This window comes from Rhizopus microsporus (genome assembly GCF_002708625.1).
Source record: "Rhizopus microsporus ATCC 52813 unplaced genomic scaffold scaffold_2, whole genome shotgun sequence".
NCBI classification, from domain to species: Eukaryota; Fungi; Mucoromycota; class Mucoromycetes; order Mucorales; family Rhizopodaceae; genus Rhizopus; species Rhizopus microsporus.
This window is the reverse complement of record NW_019671917.1, coordinates 1,284,250-1,304,509: the sequence shown is the minus strand read 5'-3', so window position 1 is coordinate 1,304,509 and position 20,260 is coordinate 1,284,250. Positions and strand designations below refer to the sequence as shown.

General features: G+C 37.4%; 9 protein-coding genes across 9 annotated transcripts; 7 read left to right on the top strand and 2 right to left on the bottom strand.

Moving 5' to 3' along the window:
• Nucleotide 1: 1 nt before the first annotated feature.
• Nucleotides 2-1,027, bottom strand: RHIMIDRAFT_286117 (TPT-domain-containing protein; the record flags this gene model as incomplete). The annotated part of the gene is made up of 4 exons (XM_023613350.1): nt 2-487; nt 538-642; nt 700-718; nt 768-1,027. 4 exons carry the CDS (start codon nt 1,025-1,027, stop codon nt 2-4), a joined length of 870 nt encoding a protein of 289 aa, XP_023470100.1.
• Nucleotides 1,028-1,930: 903 nt separating this feature from the next.
• Nucleotides 1,931-2,834, top strand: RHIMIDRAFT_246935 (kinase-like protein; the record flags this gene model as incomplete). Its single annotated transcript, XM_023610363.1, has 3 exons — nt 1,931-2,226; nt 2,289-2,479; nt 2,530-2,834. The coding sequence occupies 3 exons, from the start codon at nt 1,931-1,933 to the stop codon at nt 2,832-2,834; spliced, it is 792 nt and encodes a 263-aa protein (XP_023470099.1).
• A 65-nt stretch (nt 2,835-2,899) lies between these two features.
• Nucleotides 2,900-4,466, bottom strand: RHIMIDRAFT_233989 (BAR-domain-containing protein; the record flags this gene model as incomplete). Its single annotated transcript, XM_023608069.1, has 5 exons — nt 2,900-3,480; nt 3,535-3,709; nt 3,763-4,070; nt 4,122-4,371; nt 4,437-4,466. 5 exons carry the CDS (start codon nt 4,464-4,466, stop codon nt 2,900-2,902), a joined length of 1,344 nt encoding a protein of 447 aa, XP_023470098.1.
• Nucleotides 4,467-4,670: 204 nt separating this feature from the next.
• On the top strand, nt 4,671-7,578 carry RHIMIDRAFT_233988 (V0/A0 complex, 116-kDa subunit of ATPase; the record flags this gene model as incomplete). The annotated part of the gene is made up of 9 exons (XM_023608068.1): nt 4,671-4,793; nt 4,849-4,927; nt 4,987-5,222; nt 5,280-5,897; nt 5,951-6,235; nt 6,285-6,488; nt 6,541-6,621; nt 6,669-7,260; nt 7,316-7,578. 9 exons carry the CDS (start codon nt 4,671-4,673, stop codon nt 7,576-7,578), a joined length of 2,481 nt encoding a protein of 826 aa, XP_023470097.1.
• Nucleotides 7,579-7,656: 78 nt separating this feature from the next.
• On the top strand, nt 7,657-9,973 carry RHIMIDRAFT_233987 (zincin; the record flags this gene model as incomplete). Its single annotated transcript, XM_023608067.1, has 5 exons — nt 7,657-7,920; nt 7,986-8,036; nt 8,101-9,483; nt 9,546-9,791; nt 9,839-9,973. The coding sequence occupies 5 exons, from the start codon at nt 7,657-7,659 to the stop codon at nt 9,971-9,973; spliced, it is 2,079 nt and encodes a 692-aa protein (XP_023470096.1).
• A 73-nt stretch (nt 9,974-10,046) lies between these two features.
• RHIMIDRAFT_233986 (uncharacterized protein) lies at nt 10,047-11,610 on the top strand (the record flags this gene model as incomplete). The annotated part of the gene is made up of 4 exons (XM_023608066.1): nt 10,047-10,257; nt 10,305-10,735; nt 10,784-11,216; nt 11,276-11,610. The coding sequence occupies 4 exons, from the start codon at nt 10,047-10,049 to the stop codon at nt 11,608-11,610; spliced, it is 1,410 nt and encodes a 469-aa protein (XP_023470095.1).
• Nucleotides 11,611-12,244: 634 nt separating this feature from the next.
• RHIMIDRAFT_265932 (alpha/beta-hydrolase) lies at nt 12,245-13,450 on the top strand. Its single transcript, XM_023611865.1, has 2 exons — nt 12,245-12,644; nt 12,711-13,450. Exons 1-2 carry the CDS (start codon nt 12,306-12,308, stop codon nt 13,047-13,049), a joined length of 678 nt encoding a protein of 225 aa, XP_023470094.1. The 5' UTR covers nt 12,245-12,305; the 3' UTR covers nt 13,050-13,450.
• Nucleotides 13,451-13,506: 56 nt separating this feature from the next.
• On the top strand, nt 13,507-14,144 carry RHIMIDRAFT_198023 (PTPS-domain-containing protein; the record flags this gene model as incomplete). The annotated part of the gene is made up of 3 exons (XM_023606246.1): nt 13,507-13,648; nt 13,702-13,817; nt 13,869-14,144. 3 exons carry the CDS (start codon nt 13,507-13,509, stop codon nt 14,142-14,144), a joined length of 534 nt encoding a protein of 177 aa, XP_023470093.1.
• A 1,088-nt stretch (nt 14,145-15,232) lies between these two features.
• Nucleotides 15,233-19,442, top strand: RHIMIDRAFT_310928 (uncharacterized protein). Its single transcript, XM_023614698.1, has 12 exons — nt 15,233-15,318; nt 15,390-15,607; nt 15,660-16,004; nt 16,081-16,338; nt 16,401-16,694; nt 16,754-17,026; nt 17,092-17,259; nt 17,311-17,749; nt 17,806-18,396; nt 18,455-18,595; nt 18,648-18,796; nt 18,848-19,442. Exons 1-12 carry the CDS (start codon nt 15,237-15,239, stop codon nt 19,067-19,069), a joined length of 3,180 nt encoding a protein of 1,059 aa, XP_023470092.1. The 5' UTR covers nt 15,233-15,236; the 3' UTR covers nt 19,070-19,442.
• The last annotated feature ends 818 nt before the right edge of the window (nt 19,443-20,260 follow it).

Below are 20,260 nucleotides of genomic sequence, written 5' to 3'. Positions count from 1 at the left end.
TTTACCCGTACCAGGCACCACCCAAGAGAGTAAGGATGATGCCAAACGCATTAATGGCGTTGATAACGTAGTCAAAGATAACAACAGCCAGGATGATAGACAAGACCTGCTTGACATTACCAGCCACTGTCATGGTGAGGGCACTTGTCTTTTTATTAGCAGTAAAGCTGACAACATTGAGCCCAAATGCGATAACGCCGTTAAATAGCAAAGCGAGCGCAAGGCTCCATGTCATTGAGGCTTCGGAGAACTGCTTGACTTGATCTAATTCGCCTGTGACATAAGCATACATGATACATTGGATAAAGGCGAGCGGAGACATGCGGAAGAGTAAGTCAAGTGGGTTGAGCTTCAAGCGACCAACTTGAACACGATTGGTGACAATGGTCTTGACGGAAGCCAATATGGTGCCGAGAACAGTCAAGACGAATCCGATGAAGCTATAGTCATATTCGGCAAAGGTAGCAAATCCGACTCCGCAAACGACCTAATGGATATTAGAAACTTTGTTATACATATTATGTATATTTTACGTACAGGTAATAGCGACAGGTAAATCATTTTGGGGTATGACTTTTGTAAGAATAAGATCGATAACAGAATGGTAAATACTGGTGTCATTGCACGTACAACTTGATGAAACTAATCATGATTACGTCAAATCATCAGCTCAACAAAATTAAAATGTCATTTACTTACGGGAACCGATACTAAATTTCTAAAAATATGGATAAGTATATTTTAATAACCAAAGGAGGGAAACTTACAGAGAGACGTTACTGATGGCAATGTTGATGGTATAGAGTACAGAAAATAAAATCATGACAATATTTTCACGATCTCCTAGCTTTGCAGGAGTAAAGATGTTGAAGGAATAAAGTATGTAACAGCCAATGGTTCCACATAGTGTATGAATAGCGGTTAATGTCCAAGGATACCGAAAGTTGATGAGTAATAGTTTGTTATAGAGTGTTAAAGATAGATTGAATAGAAAGTAAAGGCCAAGCCAGATATAACCAGAATCCATGGAGAGTGTAAAGGGAAAAAAAAGAAAACAAAAAAAAGAAGAGGTCTTTTATTTCATCGCACCCCCTTTTTTTAATTTCTTGTCTCAATATGGAAAGTAAAATAAAATAAATTCAGCCCTATTCCAGGCCAATAACACCATCTCTCGCGTGGCAAAATAAAGTCAAAAAGGGAAGTAATAAAGATGTCTTCTTGGTGTAGATCTCCATTGCTTTATTCTATTATCAACTGTTCTCATTGAAAGGCCAAGAAGACGATGATTTACCTGAAAAGTAAATTTTACTCGGGTTTTTTATTATTATTTTTATATAAACGTTACTCTAACTCTTTCTTTCCTCTCTTCTTTTTCTCATTCATTCTTTTTCATTTTATGCTGTTTATGAAAGAATAGTTGAAGTAGAAAAAAAGAGCAGTTTTTTTTTCTTCTTTGTTACCAGTTCAATGCCAAATAAACTATTTCCAAATAAAATCAAAACATGGTGGCAACAACGATTTAATAATAAACAAGATACTTTGGATTGGAGATCACTTTCTCCTGATCATCCCCCACTTCCATTCCTTTCACCTGAAACACTACCATCAACCATTATTGATTCATCTATTTTACAGATGGAGTCTTCACCTATACAACATCATTCAAGTATAATGATAGCTACGAATAGCAGTCATAAGGTTAGTTACCCCCCTCTCCAATTATTATTCTTTGTTTTCTCCTTATTTGTTGTCTCTCTGTATACATATATATGCGCGCGCGCGTTCAGCACACATATCGTTCATGTCATACATTGACCGGAAAAAACGAACCGAGAATTTATACTCATACGATATTTATTGTTAAACATAGGTAAGAAAGGACCAACCGATCACAACGCCCTTATTTCCAATTTTGGAGGAAAGTGAAACCATGGTGACAGAGGAATCTTGTTCCAACGTCAACCAAAATACAACCATCATTCAGAGATCACCAGAAACATCGAGTACTTGCTCAACCCCTTCGTTTCATCCTCCTACTTCACTTTCCATTTTAGACTGTGTCGGTGATGAAGACAAGTGTAAGCAACTGTTTGCTAGAATGATTGTCGAAATGAGACAAGATCATGCTAAGCCCAGTCATCTGTCCCTTTCATTCGATGTGAATGGTAATATTCACACCCTACACATGTTGATTCAAGGTCAAGTAAACCATCAGAAATTTGACGGGTAATAATAACAGAGAAAAAGAGAAAAAAAGACGATTTTAACTTTTTATTTGTGTACATCAGTGTCTCACAATGTCTACCTCCTGAAGTCATGAATAATCACTACCACAGTGAAAAGGCAGCTGTTTGGATGCTTGGAATTCACTTGTACAAGCTATTGACGGGCAAGTATCCATTCTACGCTTCAAATGATCGGCAATTGTTCAAAAAGATGCTTCACACCAATTTTTCTATACCAAACGAATTATCTGAAGGTAACACATCATGTCAATTTGTGTGTATTACATATTGACATCTATTCTAGATGCTAAAGATATCCTAAGACGAATGCTGGCACCGGATCTAAGGAATCGCGCATCTCTAGATCTAATCATTTATCATCCCTGGCTTAAACCCTACATGCACGTCCTTCTGCCAGATCACAGCCATCCACCAAGACAACAACCCGTTTTTACACCCCAAGGGAAAAAGAGGAGTAGGTTTAAGCCACTGAGGCAAGTTCTCCTGTTGTTCTTACATGGCCCGTTTCCACCGCCAAAGAAACCCTACAGGGATCTATCTCATTTGGGAACCCGCGATTCTGTTTTTGCTAGACAAAGACAGATGTAATCTTTTGAAGTGTGCATTTGTATTATATGTAGATTTATAGACCGTGTTATTAAAATGATTTTTTATTATTGATCAAGAACAACGCGATGAGGAGATCTGTCTATCGTACTCGATCGGATGGGAGGTGGAGGAGGTGGGGGTCGTATAGCAGTTGAACGATTTCTTGCTACACTAGGTGGGGGTGGAGGCATAGATGCATGTTTGATGATTTCTGGTGAGGAATTAGTCTGTGTTACTGGTGTAGGAAATGAATTAGATGCTTGATGAAGACTTGGTAAACGAGTAAGTGATGAACTGTGTTGATGGTGTGTGTTGTTATGAGTAGATGATGTGGATGTAACAGGTGGTGGAGGTGGCGGTCTTTTAGCATTTGAGCTTCGTCTAGATTGTAGAGAAGGAGGAGGTAAGGATTCATTGCTGCTATTACTGTGATGAGTAGAGACTGAACTTGGGATCACATCATATTCTTCTGTATAGTTGACAGGAAAGATGCCTCTCTTACCATGAGCTTCACCAACCCACCAACCTTTATCGATCTCATCAATCACTGTAATTAAATCTCCTGCTTTAAATGATATTTCATCGTCATTTTGACCATTAAAATCAAATGAAGCTTTTCTATACTTTTCAGATTTAGGGATTGCATCTAAAAAAAGATTAGTTCAAATTGAAATAAATCCTTTTTTTATACACAACTTACTTTGTGTCATAGGACTATTATCTCTCACCATCATGACTTTACCCATGACCTCTCTTGGATCAGAAGCTGAACCTTGTCCCCAATTATGCTTGATATGCTCTAATAGTTCTTTGGCTTGATTATGAAAATTACACTGTGCTTCTATAAGATTGAACAGTGCATCTCTATGTTCATTCTATTTAAGTGTTATATAAACAATAAATGACCTCGTGCATTACTCTATATTACCTCAAATTCTTGAAGATAGGCCATTTTTTGTATAATGTCATGTTCTGTTTCTTCATATTTCATTCTAGCTGCTTGCATTTCTTGTTCTAATTCTGGTTTCTCTTTCTTTGCTTTATGTAATCTATTCAGCTTGGAATCATAGTCGAGTCTTTTCAATTCTAGCTTTCTTCTAAGCGCATCATAATCTTTATATTCGTGTAATCCACTTTCTATTACTGACATATACCCAGTTTTTAGTTCATTTGCCAATGCTTCTTGAAGGGCCGCTATACGTGTTTCGGTTTGTCCCAGGTGGATCAAAGCAATGCCTAAGTTAATAAAGATTAGCCCATTTTAGATTAATATAAATTTTAAATTACCTAGAGCAGAGTCTTCAGGAAATACAGTACCATAGTGATATAAGCATGTACCAAGTACTTCAAAGGGCATCATTTTACTCTTATTATCTTCCGGTGATGGTTTTCTCTTTAAGAGATATTTGTAGAGTATTTCACATGCTGCCACAATGTACTCGTATCCTTCTCTTCTATTCTCTGTTTCCTGTTGAAGTCGTTGAAAGTCTTCTGTCTGTAAGGTCACTTTGGCACCTCCAAACTTTTCTCCTGTCCACTTTATATTAATTTTATTTGAGTTCCAGACGATAAAATAAGCTCTATTTAGTAAGTCGAACTTACCTGCTTAAATCTACCAAGATTCTTTATCATTTTACAGCTTTATATCTAAAGTTGTTGTTATTAGGGATAGGAAAAAAAAGGAAAAAGAAAATAAAAACAAAAAGCTTTCGGAAAGTTGTCAAAATAAAAAAACCATTTTTTTACGTCATTAGTAAGTCACGTGGACAGAGGTTATTTTTTAACTCTGCACTTTTTCTCTTTTTCGCCTGTTTTTATCTGTTTCATATTCAAAAAATGGCACCCAGCACACTCTTCCGCTCGGAAGAGATGTCCTTAATTCAACTTTATATTCCTGCTGAAGTTGCTCAACCCTGTGTTGCAGAGTTAGGCGAACTTGGCAAGGTTCAATTCCGAGATGTAAATAATTACATGTCATATATTACAAGTTTTCCCTTAACCTTGTTTCATGTAGCTTAATCCTGATGTCAATGCCTTTCAACGTTCTTTTGTGTCTGAAATAAGAAGACTTGATGAAATGGAACGTCAATGTCGTATGTTATAACCCTGTTTGTCTTTGTTTTTCTCGCGCATTTTCTAACCATTCAAAAAGGATTCTTTCAAACACAACTTCAAAAGTCAGACATCTATATCCGTCCACTAACGCCTGCTGCTTATCGTTCTCGTGCTCGTTCAGCTCAAGAAATCGATGACCTTGAGGAAACACTGAAAGAGTACGAAAGCCGTATCACTCAAATGAATTCCTCATATGAGTCTCTTCAGCGCCGGTACCTGCAGCTGACTGAACTCAGACACGTCTTGAGAGAATCCGCTGGTTTCTTTGCAAACGTAAGGGGAGACTATAAAATTGAAGTTGGGACATTATGACTTACTGTTAAACCGTAGGCTGAGTCTAGACAAGACAACCGACGTGCCTCCTTGGACGATGACTCTGCTCCTCTCTTGGAAAACGATGTTCAGAACGACATGGACCGTCTTAACCTGGGTTATGTCACAGGTGTCATCTCTCGTTCTCGTATGCAAACATTTGAACGTGTTCTCTGGCGCTCACTTCGTGGTAACCTGTACATGAACTCTGCCGAGATTGATGAACCTATTGTCGATCCAGACACCGACAGTGTGGTTGACAAGAACGTCTTTGCCATCTTTGCTCACGGTACCGAGATTATTGCTAAAATCAAGAAAATTTCCGAAAGCTTAGGTGCTACGTTATACTCCATCGATGACTCTGCTGACAAGCGTCGTGATGCTCTTCTTGAGGTCACTAACCGCATTGAGGATCTCAACAACGTGTTATCCACTACCAACCAAACACGTCGTTCAGAATTACTCAAGGTTGCTGAAAATATTACCCCTTGGACTACAATCGTCCGTAAAGAAAAGGCCATATACCACACTATGAACTTGTTTAATTATGACGTGAACCGTAAGTGTCTTATTGCTGAAGGATGGTGTCCTAAGAACGATATTCCTTTGGTTCAACAGGCCTTGAAGGACGCTACGGTAAGTAGAGTAAATGTGTTTTGAATGAATCTAACTATCATGTGTGATATTAGAGCGCCTCTGGCACCAACTTGCCTTCTATCCTAACCGAGCTTGAGACCAAAAAGACACCACCTACTTATCACCGCACCAATAAGTTTACAGAAGGATTTCAGGGCATTATTGATGCATACGGTATTGCTCGTTATCGTGAAGTCAATCCTGGTCTATTTACCATTGTCTCCTTTCCTTTCTTATTTGCCGTCATGTTTGGTGATATCGGTCACGGTTTCCTCATGGTTTTGGCTGCTGCTTATCTCTGCATCAATGAAAAGAAACTTTCTCAAATCAGAGATGAAGTAAGGAAAAAGCGATAAACAAAATAGAGCAGTTGACTCATCTCTTTAGATCTTTCAAATGATGTTTGGTGGTCGTTACATGATGCTCTTGATGGGTCTCTTCTCCATCTTCACTGGTGCTATTTATAACGATATCTTTTCCTTGTCCTTGAATCTCTTTAAGAGCGGATTTGATTTACCATCCAACTACACTTCTCATGAATCCGTTGAGTCTATTCCCAACGGCCATGTTTATCCATTTGGCTTAGATCCCGTAAGATGAGATATAAGAATATGTATAAATTACTTATATATCTGTGTTATAGGCCTGGCATGGTTCTGAAAACGCTTTACTTTTCACCAACTCATACAAGATGAAGCAGGCCATCATTATCGGTGTCATACACGTAACTATTATTATATTTTTATCATACATGTAACTCACTTCTTATAGATGACACTTGCTGTCTGCTTGAACGTCTTTAACCATATCTACTATAAGCGCAAAGCATTCGTCTGGCTTGAGTTCGTACCACAGATCCTCTTTATGCAATCTATCTTTGGATACCTTATCTTTTGTATCATGTACAAGTGGAGCGTCAACTGGTGGGAGCTGGACAGTGAAGGCCACCATATCCATAACAAACCACCCAATTTGTTAAACATGCTCATCTACATGTTCCTCACACCCGGTTCAGTGAAGCCTGAAGAACAGCTCTATCCTGGTCAAGGACCTATCCAGGCCGTGTTGCTGTTGATTGCTGTTGTTTGTGTGCCTTGGATGTGGTTTGGTAAGCCACTTTACTTGAAGAGAGAAGCTAGTCAACACCACTATGCCTCTGTGGCTGTTGATGACCACGTGGATGAAGAACAAGCTCAACACGCAGTTGTGCACGACGGAGTTGATGATGACGAAGAAGAGGAAGAGTTTGATTTCGGTGAAGTAATGATTCACCAGACGATTCATACGATCGAATTCTGTTTGAACTGCATTTCCAACACAGCATCTTATCTTCGTCTTTGGGCCTTGTCTCTTGCTCATGCTCGTAAGTTATATGCTTTATGTTGAAAACTTTGTCTTATTTTTATATGTGTATATAGAATTATCAAGCGTATTGTGGGACATGACATTAAAGATTTGGTTCAACATGACAGGTGCCATTGCCGTCATTGGTCTTGTGATCGGATTCGCACTTTGGTTCGGGCTGACAATTGCTATTCTGTTATGTATGGAAGGTTTATCTGCCTTCTTACACGCTCTTCGTCTGATGTGGGTAGAATTTGATGGTAAATTCTATAATGCTGATGGTATTGCCTTCCAACCCTTTACATTTGCTACCGTCTTGGAACCTGTTTCGGAATAAATAAAACTTGTTGTGTGTATCACATTGTTAGTTTTTAAAAAAAGAGAGAATTGTGTTTTTCCTTTTTTCTCTCCCTTTATGAATACACCTTTACTAAAACGTAATCGAACAACAAGTTCACAAGGCTCAGTAAGAGAAGAAGAGCAGTATGGCACATATTACAGATATCCTAGTTCATTACAACCTGGCCATTTCACCTCATTAGAAAAACTATTTTTCTTTATCAGTTCCGTTCTTTTATTTTTACTATTTATCTTTGTTGGCCTTTATGCAAGAAGTAGTACTGGACATGACTCACCAGTGATCATTTCACCGCCTAAACATTCCAACCAGACAAAACAGGTAACTACAAGAAAAGAAGGCAAAAAAAAAAATGATCATGTATATGTAAACTGAGAGAGATATAGATTGTCTGTTTAGAACCCGACTGTATCAAAACAGCAGCCAGCATCTTGGAGGTTGTTTTTTATACAAATAAAACATGAGAAAAAAAAAAACGACTGACGCCTTGTTTTGGCTTAGGACGTTGATACAGCATTAGATCCATGTCAAGATTTCTATGCCTACACATGTAATAAATGGATAGATCGCCACATCATACCTGCAACACAACCCATGATCAGTATTGAAACGATCACAGCGCAATCAATCCGCTATCGACTTTCCCAAATCTTGACAAACAAGAAGGAAATAAAGACAAGCGACTTACCTGACCCAGAGTCAATTCTGGATGATCAGCTGTTGAACAAGCTACGCGACATGTACAAGAGCTGTGTAAATCATAAAGAAGGACAGATCGAGGCACTTTACCCGCTCTTCCGTGCTATTCGACAGTGGGTCCCTCTTTCGGGACAAACGGACGAAGGACTGAAGGCAGCTTTGACCTATTTGACCGAGCGAGGCATATGGACTCTGTTTGAAATGAAGGTAGGACCTGATGTAAGAACCAAGAAGCCCGCACTACATCTGTTGCCACCACCTGTGAATGAGTACAGTGAGAAATATTTACAGACCGTAGTCGATATCTTGGAGCTCGTCTTTCGTCAGGACCGTGAATTTGGATGGAGGTCATGGAGTCCTGTGGCAACAGCACGTCGTATTATCGAATTTGAACAGCAGTGGATCGTGCCTGACGACAAAAAGGAGCAATGGACGTGGCAGGCCATACAGAACGAGGTGCCCTTTGTGGAGTGGAGATCCTTGGGTCGTCAGATTGTTGCTCAGCCTTCTCTTGTTAATGCGATAAAAGAGAATGTCCGAGGGACAAACGGAAGAACCCTACAGATGTACTTGATCTGGCGTATCCTCTGGACGTTCCTGGATACGGTCGGATACCCCTATGCAGAGCCTAAGCGCAGATTTGAGGCAGAAGCACTTGGTATTCGAGCCATACCTGAGCGATGGGAGTCATGTTTGACCACATTAGAGGACAGTAGTATGGGTCTTTTGCTCGGTCGATATTATATGCTCGACAGAAGGGAACTACCCATCGAACCTGTGCAGAATTTGATCAAGTCCATTGTCCGCAAAGTAGAAGATCGGCTACAATCGGAAGAAGCCGTCCGAAAATTAAAAAGCTTGCAGTTCGAGATAGGTTACCCTTCTATGATTCGATCGGTGATCCCACTTTCAGAATCCTTTGGTGATATGGCAATAGATGACCAAGATTTCCTTCAAAACATGATGAACGATGGAATGCACCGTGTGAAAGAGATGGAAAGACAAGTTCAACTGGATGAGCTCATATCCGTGTTTCTTCCCACAAGGACAAGCATAGATTACCGCTCAGATTATCATCAGGTGATCATTCCGGCAGGTGTCTTACAATTTCCTTTTAATGGACAACACAGTCCCGACTACGTATCGCAGAGTACGCTCGGGTGGATGATTGGTCAGGCAATGATGGTAAGTACTCACTTGACCTCACGTGGGGCTACAGTGTACGACAAATAATGTATTTATTGTAGCATGCATTGAGCGATAAAAACACGAGTAGTAGTGAAGCTGAATCGTGTTTGAAGACACAATATGAGTCCTTTGGATTGGATGGTGAAGAAACATTAAAAAGTAATATGGCAGATAATAAAGCATTCATTATGGATGACATCGTATCTAATGTGACCTTGCCTGGACTCGATCGGTGGACTAGGGAACAATTGTTTTACATTCAATTTGCTCGAATGAGATGTAGTAAGAGTACAAAGGAATATGATGTAAGAAAAAAAAAAGAAAATAACCATATACTAATTCTTTTTTATAGGCCTTTCAAAGAGATCAATCACCCGATAGATACCGAGTGAATGTACCATTGATGAACTCGCATCATTTTTCAAAAGCATTTCAGTGTAGATTAGGATCATTTATGAACCCTGAACACAAGTGTCAAGTTTGGTAATAAAAATTTTTTCCTTTTTTCTTCTTTTCCTTTTTTTTTTTTTTATTTTCTTTCCCTATTTATTTATATAAAAATGAAGTTTGCTAAACAATTAGAAACAGAAGCAGAAGATATACCACAAGCATGGAGACCTTATCTGATCCAATATAAGGCACTAAAGAAAATTATATCCAAAGTCACTCAAGAAATCGAAAGTCGAGGGTTATCTGCTTCCTTATTACATGAATGTCTTGATGATGAAAACAAGGATAATAAACTACCTGCTATTCGATATTATTTTACAGGTAATATAGAAAAACTACTAAAAAATGGAGCTAATACATTCCAACAGGCGAACCACCTCATATCAAGCCTAATATCGAAGTTATCTATGATCCAACTGAACCCAAAGTACAAGAGATACTCAGCCGATTGACCTCGACAGATGCTCAAACACCCAAGCTAGAATATAAACGAAGTCAAAACAATAAGGATTTCTTCACAATGCATAGTGAGACAGAGATGGTCGTTCAATCACAAAATATGGTCGATTTAGTCAAGGAACTGTTGAATGTCATGACAATAGATAACAGCGACGAGTCTGATGAAATATGCGCCAATCAAAAGAGAGAAACAAAGTCATTCGTGATTGAACTCGAACAGGACGATGAGTTTTTTAAATTGCTACTAAAGGAACTAAATGAGGCAAGTAAACTTCAAGATGAAACAACAGAGAAATTCAAACAGGATATTTCAGCATTAGAGTCAAGGATGAGCAAAGTGGTAAGAGATGAGCGTACGATAGGAAACAAGTGCTAAGATATAGGATAGGCGTCACCAGGGCAAAAGAGGACAGACATGTATAATTGGCGAAAGATATTCTCGATTTATATGGACGCATGTATATTTCAAACGAGTAATACAACGATAGAAAAGAGTAAAAAGCAACTACAGTGGTTTTTGAGTGAATTAGACAAGACAGATCAGTTGAGGAAATTGAAAAATAAAGAATCTAAATTAGCCTTTGAACAGTTTATGGCATTAAATACGGAATTAATAACAATGAAGCATTATCAAATGCTAAATCAGACAGCAATGAGGAAGATATTAAAGAAGCATGATAAACAGAGTGGATTGACCGCAAGTAGTGCCTTTCATCAAGTGATCCCTACCGAGCATCTGTTTAGTCCAAAGTTAGCGAGGATGTTGTATGCGACAATTACTGAAAAATTGACGAGCGTTGTACCACAACCAGAGGATTATGGTAAATAACAAAGTACACGATACCATGATGGGTCATTTATCCCTCCTTTTGTTTGTTAGCCTGTCCTGTGTGTATGTGTGTTGCCTGGAGACCGATTCGACTGGAATGTAATCATGTGTTCTGTGTGAGGTGTTTGGTTAAAGCACAAAAACAAAAGATGGATAGTTGTCCCATGTGTCGTCATCCAACAGCAGTTCGAGATGCAACAGCGCTTAATTTGGATGAAAGTCTTCAAAACTTTCTAAAGCTTTATTTTCCTCAAGAGATCAAGGATAAAAAGAGAGATAATGAAAGGGAACAAGCGATTGAAGATGTACAAGCGATGACCGGTAAACGATATTCCGAAGAACAGTTATTAAGGATGAGCCAATCATCCAATTGTTGTATTATGTAATAAATTATGGACAATAAGGTGGAGGAGGTAATAAAGGAGATGATGAGGATGAGCGTTGATGTGATTTGGGTATCTGTAATTGTTGAATTAGCCGTAGCTGTAATTGATGTTGTTGCATGATGGGACTGTTATGAGTAGGAGAGGGTCTATCGATCGTTTCAAAGTCATTCGCGAATTGATCAGAAGTACGCTTCTCTTTTATTTCTTGTTCATTGTCTGTCTGTTTCCTTCTCTTTCTTTTACAAATAAAGAATATACTTAATCCAACCACTAATGCGCCTACTATTCCCAAGATAGCTGCTATGATGTGAACTGTATTGAATGTTGAATTATCTGAATGAGGTGTGAAATACGAAATGTTCCTTTTAAGACTATTGTTTTTATTGTTTATTTAACCATCTCTTTATAAACACACATTCTTTTCTTTCTTACTTTTTCATTCTTTTTTTTTCTTTAAAAAGGAGGGCATAGGAAGACCAAGTTTAAAAAAAGAAAGAGAGAAAAGAAAGAGAGAAAGCAAATATATTCGGAATCTTAAAAAAAGAGACAGAAGATGAGGAAGAAACGAAACTACAGAAAATCTTTTCTGTGTACATCATTTTCTTACTTTTCTATTTCATATTTATTCTTTGGATTCAGGTATCACAAAGACTATAGACAAGGGGAGGAGATTTTTGAGAGGGATTTATTTTTAGATGTCTTTATTTATTTCGTCCAAAGATAAAACACCTATTGAAATATTAGTTGACTACAATGGACCCAAATTAGATCAAGCACCAGGGATCATCATTGCTCATCCTTATGGTCCATTAGGTGGAAACATGAACAATAATGTCGTAATGGCATTAAAAGAGTACTTTTTAAATCAAGGCTACATCACCATCTGTTTAAACTTTAGAGGCTGTGGTCACTCAAAAGGAAAGACCAGTTGGACAGGAATGCCTGAAAGAGATGACTATATATCAGTCATTGATGCCATACTTGATGATCAAATTCAAAAGGAACTTCCAAAAGTAAACCGTTTGATCCTTTGCGTAAGATGACCAAGAGAAAGAATGAAAAAAACAAAACTTAAACAGAAGTAATATATATATATATAGGGATACTCATTTGGTGCCATGATTGCTAATTCTATTGAATGCACTCGTGTTCCTTGTTCTTACTTACTCATTAGTCTCTGTCTAGGCGTCACTTGGGCCTTAGCCATCACTAAATCCTCATTCTTTAAGCAGCATGCACCTGACCAATATAAGGTCTTGTGCATATATGGCAGCCGTGATCAGTTCACAGGATCCCATCGATATGAGTCATGGTGTGAAAAGTATTCAAATACCACTTGTATCAAGGTACCTGATGCTGACCATTTCTGGTTTGGCTATGAGCAAGTTTTGATTGATCATGTGCACAGTTGGCATTCTAAATTAGATATTCAAAACTGACATCATTTTACACGCATTACAGAACAACTGCATTGTTACGCAACTATTTATTAAATTTATTTTTTTCAATAATGTAATATAATGCAACAAAGGGGAGAGAGAGAGAAAGAAAGATGGTTGACTGTACCTTGGTTACTGGTGGCCATTAATTGGGTGCTGAGTTATTATTATTTTTTCGCACGCCTCAAGCAGTCCTTCTTCCCACCCTTCATTGACACTGACCAAGTAATAAGAAAGCCCATTCTTCAATATGACAACATTACATCGCTTGGTTGCATATTATGATATATAGAGTTAATCATTTATAAAAGAGGCAGAGAGAAAAAATAAAATAAAAGGCAGACAAAGAGAGAGACGTGATTGATCTCTTTCTTTCTTACAGTTATATTTTGAGGTCCAGTCTTTTTCTTTTTCTTTTTCTCTTATTCTTCCATTCTTTTCCCTACTTTGTATCATTATGGCACCCATAAGTTATATAACAAGAACACAATCATTCTCGGCAGCTCATAGATTGCACTCTAAGCAACTATCTAATGAGGAAAACCAGCTACTGTATGGAAAGTGTAATCACCATAATTTCCATGGTCATAACTATAAAGGTATTAAAGCAAAAATGTTCTCTCTTTTACTCTCTTATAACTGAATTTTATAGTCGAAATCACCCTAAGAGGAGAAGTTAATCCAATAACAGGCATGGTAATGAATTTAGTTGATCTAAAAGAATGTATCAAGCTGGCTATTATGGACCCACTCGACCATAAGAATTTGGTAAAGTGAATGCACACACATGACTTAAAAGAGAAATTAATATTGCTGTAGGATTTGGATGTCGAATTCTTTCATAAAAGACCTAGTACAGCCGAAAACCTGGCGATATTCATTTGGTGGAATTTTCAGTATCATTTTCTAAAAAATGATGCATGGAGATCAAGTTCAGCCAAATTATACAAGGTGAAGTTGTATGAAACAGAGCATAATGTCATAGAATATATGGGAGAAGGAGATTTAGACGGCGAGGCGCAGCTAGATGTCACTGCCATAAAGCTAAGTGGAATTGGCATTAACAGTGAAGACCCTTGGTCTTTGAAAATATAAAGAAAGAGCAACTATATATTTGTAAATAGAATAAAGATATACATATCCCTTTGCCTGATAGATGCAAGGGTTATTTTAATAGACAACATGATCAAATCTTCTGTCTTATACACAATAGAAGTTTGCTTCTATGCCTGTTATTAAAGACCGTCTTATTAAAAAAAAAACGTTTATTAATCAATTTACAAAAATATTGACACACTTCAGAAAACAGAACTACACAGAGTTATTATGGACATGGACTATATGAGCAATTGTGCTTTCATAGATGAAGCTGCTTTCCATACCAATCTTACGCGATCCATGGTGTGGTCAAGAAAAAGGGGTTAGAACTGAAGTAATTGTACCTGAAACTAGAGAAAGTGCCGTATTTATATCCACTATTTAAATAGTAATTGCTTCTCTGCCGTATTACTTAAGAAAATATAGTTACCCTCTTTACACTTTATAGTTCATCTCAACTACGCATATAACAAATATAATATTCTAAATTCTAAATGTTTTAATCAGTCAAATGCCTTCAGATCCAAAAGTGCTTCAGTATCTCAGTACTGGTTCTTTTTAGACATCGAGTTGACATATGATAATGTAGATCCATCGCTACATATGAAAGACTTTAGAGCAAACAGCATCTACCACACCTACTTACCTACTGCAAAGGTTCCTCCAATGGCTCCCTTACTTCTTCCTCTCATTAGTGTATCTTACACTTGATCCAATATCGCCCTTCGTACAACTTTTTTTTTATACCCTTGATTCTATATGGACATTTTTTAGTTATCAGTCTCCCTTTTTGACCTGCCTCGGGTGGAAAAGATAGATTATTACTGTCATGCGCCCAATTGAGGTTTTAATTCCCTTTTTTAAACAGGTGTTTTGAATAAATAGTAGCAAATTTAAAAAACCGCACAAAATGACAAACATTCATATTGTTGCTATAGAAACGAATCTTCTGGTCGAAACGCGTCAGTTGAACAATAGTGCAATCAGGGGTTCAATGAAAGGTAACACCAATAGAGCTAAAGTCCGAAGGTTATTTATATATTTTTTATTGCCTTTTAGCTTTTTCTTTTTCTTTTTCTTTTAATAAAAATGGTTACAAGTAAAGAAGCTTGGAACCTACTGATTAGAAAAGGCAGTCATAAAGAAAGTAGAGATGCCATATTATTATCAAGTTTGGAAATAAAATAATAACACATATTCTTTTGCCTTTCCCCTCCTTTCTTATTGTTTTCATCCCTCTAGACCCAAGCCCACCAGTCGTGACAACGCAAGATATTATGGCACAACGTTCGAATAGCTTTGCTTATGGAACCAAAAAGTCGGATACCTATATACCGCCGACAGTTTATCCAGCTTTATTATCCAAGGTGGCAAACGAGTTAAAGCGACATATAACTGTTTCGGATCATATAAAGGATGATATTGAATATAAAAATACTTTTCACGGTAGAGAAATAGTTGTATGATCTTATTCTGAATCATGTCATTATCCTATTAATCTACATTTATCAGGACAAGCTTTCGACTATATTACACACAAGAGACAGAAAATTAGCCTTAAGAGTTGGGACGTCACTCGCCTCGCAAAAGCTGTTTCATGACGTTTGCTATGAGACTCGGCTCGTAGACTCGATAGCTTATCTATATGAATTCTCGTTTAATAATCAAACAATCTACCAACAACAAAGTGATAGCTTGAGTGAGATTGAATCCAATAGATCCTTCAACGAACAACCAGTTGTCATGGAGAATAACACAATCAATGGCGTATTTACTGAACTAGCTTATTGCTACTCACCAACATGTTGGGACAATCGACCATGTTACAGTCCAACTTGTCCAAAAAGGATTATGCAAGTAAATAATAATATTGTTATTAATTGCACACATTTTTTATAATGAAAAAAGGGATAGTAACATGTGTATTCTATAGTTACCTCTTGAGATCAAAGACAACATCCAATCCATAACAAAATCTACATTTCCAAAACAGCAACATCAACAGCAACAACAGCAACAACAACCGCTATCACCACAGCAACAGCAGTTCGATCATGGACTCTGGGCCAATACGGTGGATAAAGAACTTTATGACACAATTCCAAAAATTGAACGTAAAAGACAGGAGAACTTGTATGAATTGATATACACAGAAGAGGATTATGTAGAGAGTCTAAATTACGTGCAGACAGTAAGATACAAATCTTTTTTTTTTTTTTTCTGTTTGGGGAATTTCATCTTTAATGCCTTTAGATGTGGATAAAGCCTCTGAAGGAACGGCCGATTATTCCGACAGCAAGAAAGGAAGTATTTATCCAAAAGGTGTTTAGAAACATTGCTTCAATTTATGAAATCAATACACGTCTGTTACATGCTCTTAAAGCACGTCAAAGTGAAAACCCAATCATTTATCAAGTGGGTGATATTCTGCTGGACTTTGTTATTAACTTTGAACCTTATATTGACTATGGATCAAAGCAGCATGAAGCAAAGTACACTTTGGAAAATGAGCGGTTTATCAATGCCAATTTTGAAGCCTTTGTACAGGTATACAAATCCTCATGAATAAAAAAAAAAAAAACACGATTGCTTATAGTATTCAACAGGCTACAGAAAGACATCCAAGCTCATTAAAGTTGGAATTGAATGGATACCTTACAAAACCAACGACTAGGCTTGGAAGATATACTCTGTTATTTAATGAAATTCTAAAACATACACCGACTGGACATCCTGATAAAGAGCAATTACCAAAGGCAATCAACATCATCAAACAATTCTTGTCTCGCGTAAATTACGAAACTGGACAGGCCAAGAATCGATTTGATTTGGAAAGAATTCATTACAATTTATCATTCAAATACAAGACGGATGAAATAGTAACTAGCAATTGTAGCAATTTAAAGAAACAAGAAACTAAAAAGACACTTTTTTATTTTCAAAGAATCTTGACTTGCTTGCCAAAAGCCGCTCAATTATCAAACAAGGGACTCTCAAGAAGACTGCTCAGCCTGATTCTGTAGAGTATCAAGTCATTTTGTTTGACCACTATCTGGTAATTGCAAAACTAAAAATGAATAATGGACTAGAGAGATACGTCATCCAGAGAAGAGTAAGTCCATTGACACATATAAATCGACTTGTTTAACGCGCGCTGGAACAGCCAATTCCATTAGAGCTCTTGCATATTTATCTACCAAGGTATGATCCTTCCATTCACAATAGACGATCAAGCTCTCTTGTATTACCTTATCTGACAAATAACAATCCAAATAATACAATGATGGTAGCTTCTGCTGGTGGCTCTGGCATGCATGTGAGAGCTTCTACAGACATTGCTGCCTATATGAACGCACAGGCAAATGCTGAAATGGATGAAGAGAATAATTCATGTTACCCCCTCACAATTCAACATTTGGGGAGACCTTCACTGCACATCACTCTCTTTGCTACATCTCCAGCCATAAGGAAGTCATGGATGGATAAAATCAAATCTCAACAAGAGGAGTTAAATAAGAAGAAACCAGTATTTGAGCCTGTGCCTGTGTTTAATGGACATGAATTCCTGGAAATAAACAAAATCAATCACTTCATCACTTTCAGTAAGTTGATAAAAAAAAGGGGGATTTTCCTATTCACTAACCACTCTCGAATAAAGATGCAGGTCAGCAGTACCTTTTAGCCGCTGATGATGGTGTTTACGTCGGACATCATCACTATAAACACCTCGACACTCGTCCTCATAAGGCGCTTTCGTTAGAAAGGGTAACTCAAGTTCAAGCCATTGAATGCAATCAAACGTTGCTGGTTCTTGCAGATAAATCTCTTTGGGAATATCCATTGGATGTGGTGAATGGGAAACCTGAATTGCAGCCTCAGGGACGACTGATTCAGACACATGTGCCTTTCTTTTATTATGGTACTTGCTTACAAAGAACGATGGTTTGTATTCCCAAGATATCTACTCTCAGTTCTATCATATCAGCATATGAACCCATAAAGAGGATATATGATACGAATGCTACGCCACACTTACAACACAACGTGAATTCAGGGAAAAGACAAAGTCTGGTCAACAAGATACTGTCACTACGATCATCCACTTCATTAGGTGACTCGAACCTGCGAAAGATCAAAGACTGTTATGTTCCTTGTGAGGCCTACGCGGTAGAACTGTCAGCGACCATGATGCTTATTACTACATCTAGAGGCGTTATCATGGTAGATATGAGAACGGATCAACCACAGCGTAAGGTCCAGATAACAACATATACGTCGTCTATTCACACTGTCTCTCTCATTGATAGAATTGTTAAACCCTGCTGATAAGAATTTATCCTTTATTATGGAAAGAGAAAAGGAGCCAACCGCACTTAACCTACGGCAGTCTACAAAGCGTATTGCGATATTTAGAGCACCTAGGAACCATTACTTTATCTGTTATGATGGTAACTAACTCTTTTCTTTTATATTAATGCTGATCTTTTTTTTTTTCTTTAGAGTATGCATTTTATATCGATAGTAAAGGAAATAGACTGTTCAACAAGTTTTTGATCGAATGGGAAGGGAATCCAGAATCTTTTGCATTTTCATATCCATTTGCCATTGCCTTTCATTCGTCATATATAGAAGTCCGAAGCGTGATTACTGTAAGACAACAGCTTGCATGTCTCAATATCTAATATATCTTACGACTATAGGGCGCAATTGAGCAAATAATACGAGGCAAACAAGTGAAATGCCTTAATAATGGACACAAGACAGAACTACCATTGATCTTTGGAACTATGATGGACCCTCAAAATGGAAAGTATAGGTTTGTATTCAAGTTACAGATGGTTGATGATCATTCAAGGACACACGATACTTTTTCTGAACCATCCACTATACGAGAAAAGACTCGCCATGTACTTTATAGTTAATACACTTTTTCTTTATTATTTATTTAAGAATCCTATTGTCTTTTCAATAGTTTCTCTGTTAAGTCATAAGCTACTAATTTTTATGTTTTATAGAAAACTTACTACGTCTTTAGATAAACAAAGTTGTTATATTGTTATTATTATTATATGAGGGGGATGTCATTGCTATGGCAATGTATACTCTGATATCTTCCCTTGACAATAAATTTCTTTTGTTCACAAGACTTTCATAAAAAAGCATTTGGCCCAAGGGGGTCTCGGAACCTGATCTTATTTGCTATTGCCTTTTTTGGCTGTGGCGTTATTTACTCTACACATAGTTTCTTCCCCCCCCCCCTTTATACAAGACTATTACTTATAGAAAATAATGCGTATAGCAACTATTAAAAATAATATTTACCTTTATTTTAATAGCAAAAGTCAAAGGAAAAAGGAAAAAGAAAAATACTGATAGAGTAACACAATGATGTGTGACCAAGACTAGGAAATAAGCACAGGAACGCGTGACATAAACAGAGGATATATGGAATTTGTTGCTTTTTAGTTTTTTACTGCTGAAAAAAGAGGTGATCAGCTCCATAAAAAATATACAAGTGACAATCTGAATGATATAAAAAGAACAGTAAAAAGATAGACTCAAGTTATGTTAAAAGTCATAAAACACATAAGAAATAAAAGTGTGAGCGTAAACCCTATTTTCTTGTAAGAAGTAAAATCTTATTCAAATACTAATTATTGACAAAATAGAAAACAATAACCTCACATAACTAAGAAAAGGGTATAAAAAGAGAGAAATTTACGCTCATCTCTTTTTCTTCCTCTTTTTTTTCTCTATATATTTTTTTCTTACACTCTTTTTGGTTCCTTCTGGTCTTACTGGCTCTCTTTGGTCAGTGTAAGTTTTTGTATAATACTTACTCAGCAAGGCGACGACTGCGTGTTCAAGGATTTCTATGCAATCTCTTTCTATGATGCTAGACATGCGTCCTAGACTGACAACGGTCGTTCATTTCATCACTCAACTGGAGGCTTTCAGGCAGCCAAAAGGAGAGCTCTGGGCATTCGATTGGAATCTTTACAGGGGGCTAGTGGCTAGTTGGGAACTGGTTATCTGAGATCACAGCTGTGACAGATTGTTGATAATGCTTCCTGCTGTCTGGCTGGCACAAAGGGGTACATAAGCTAGTTAAC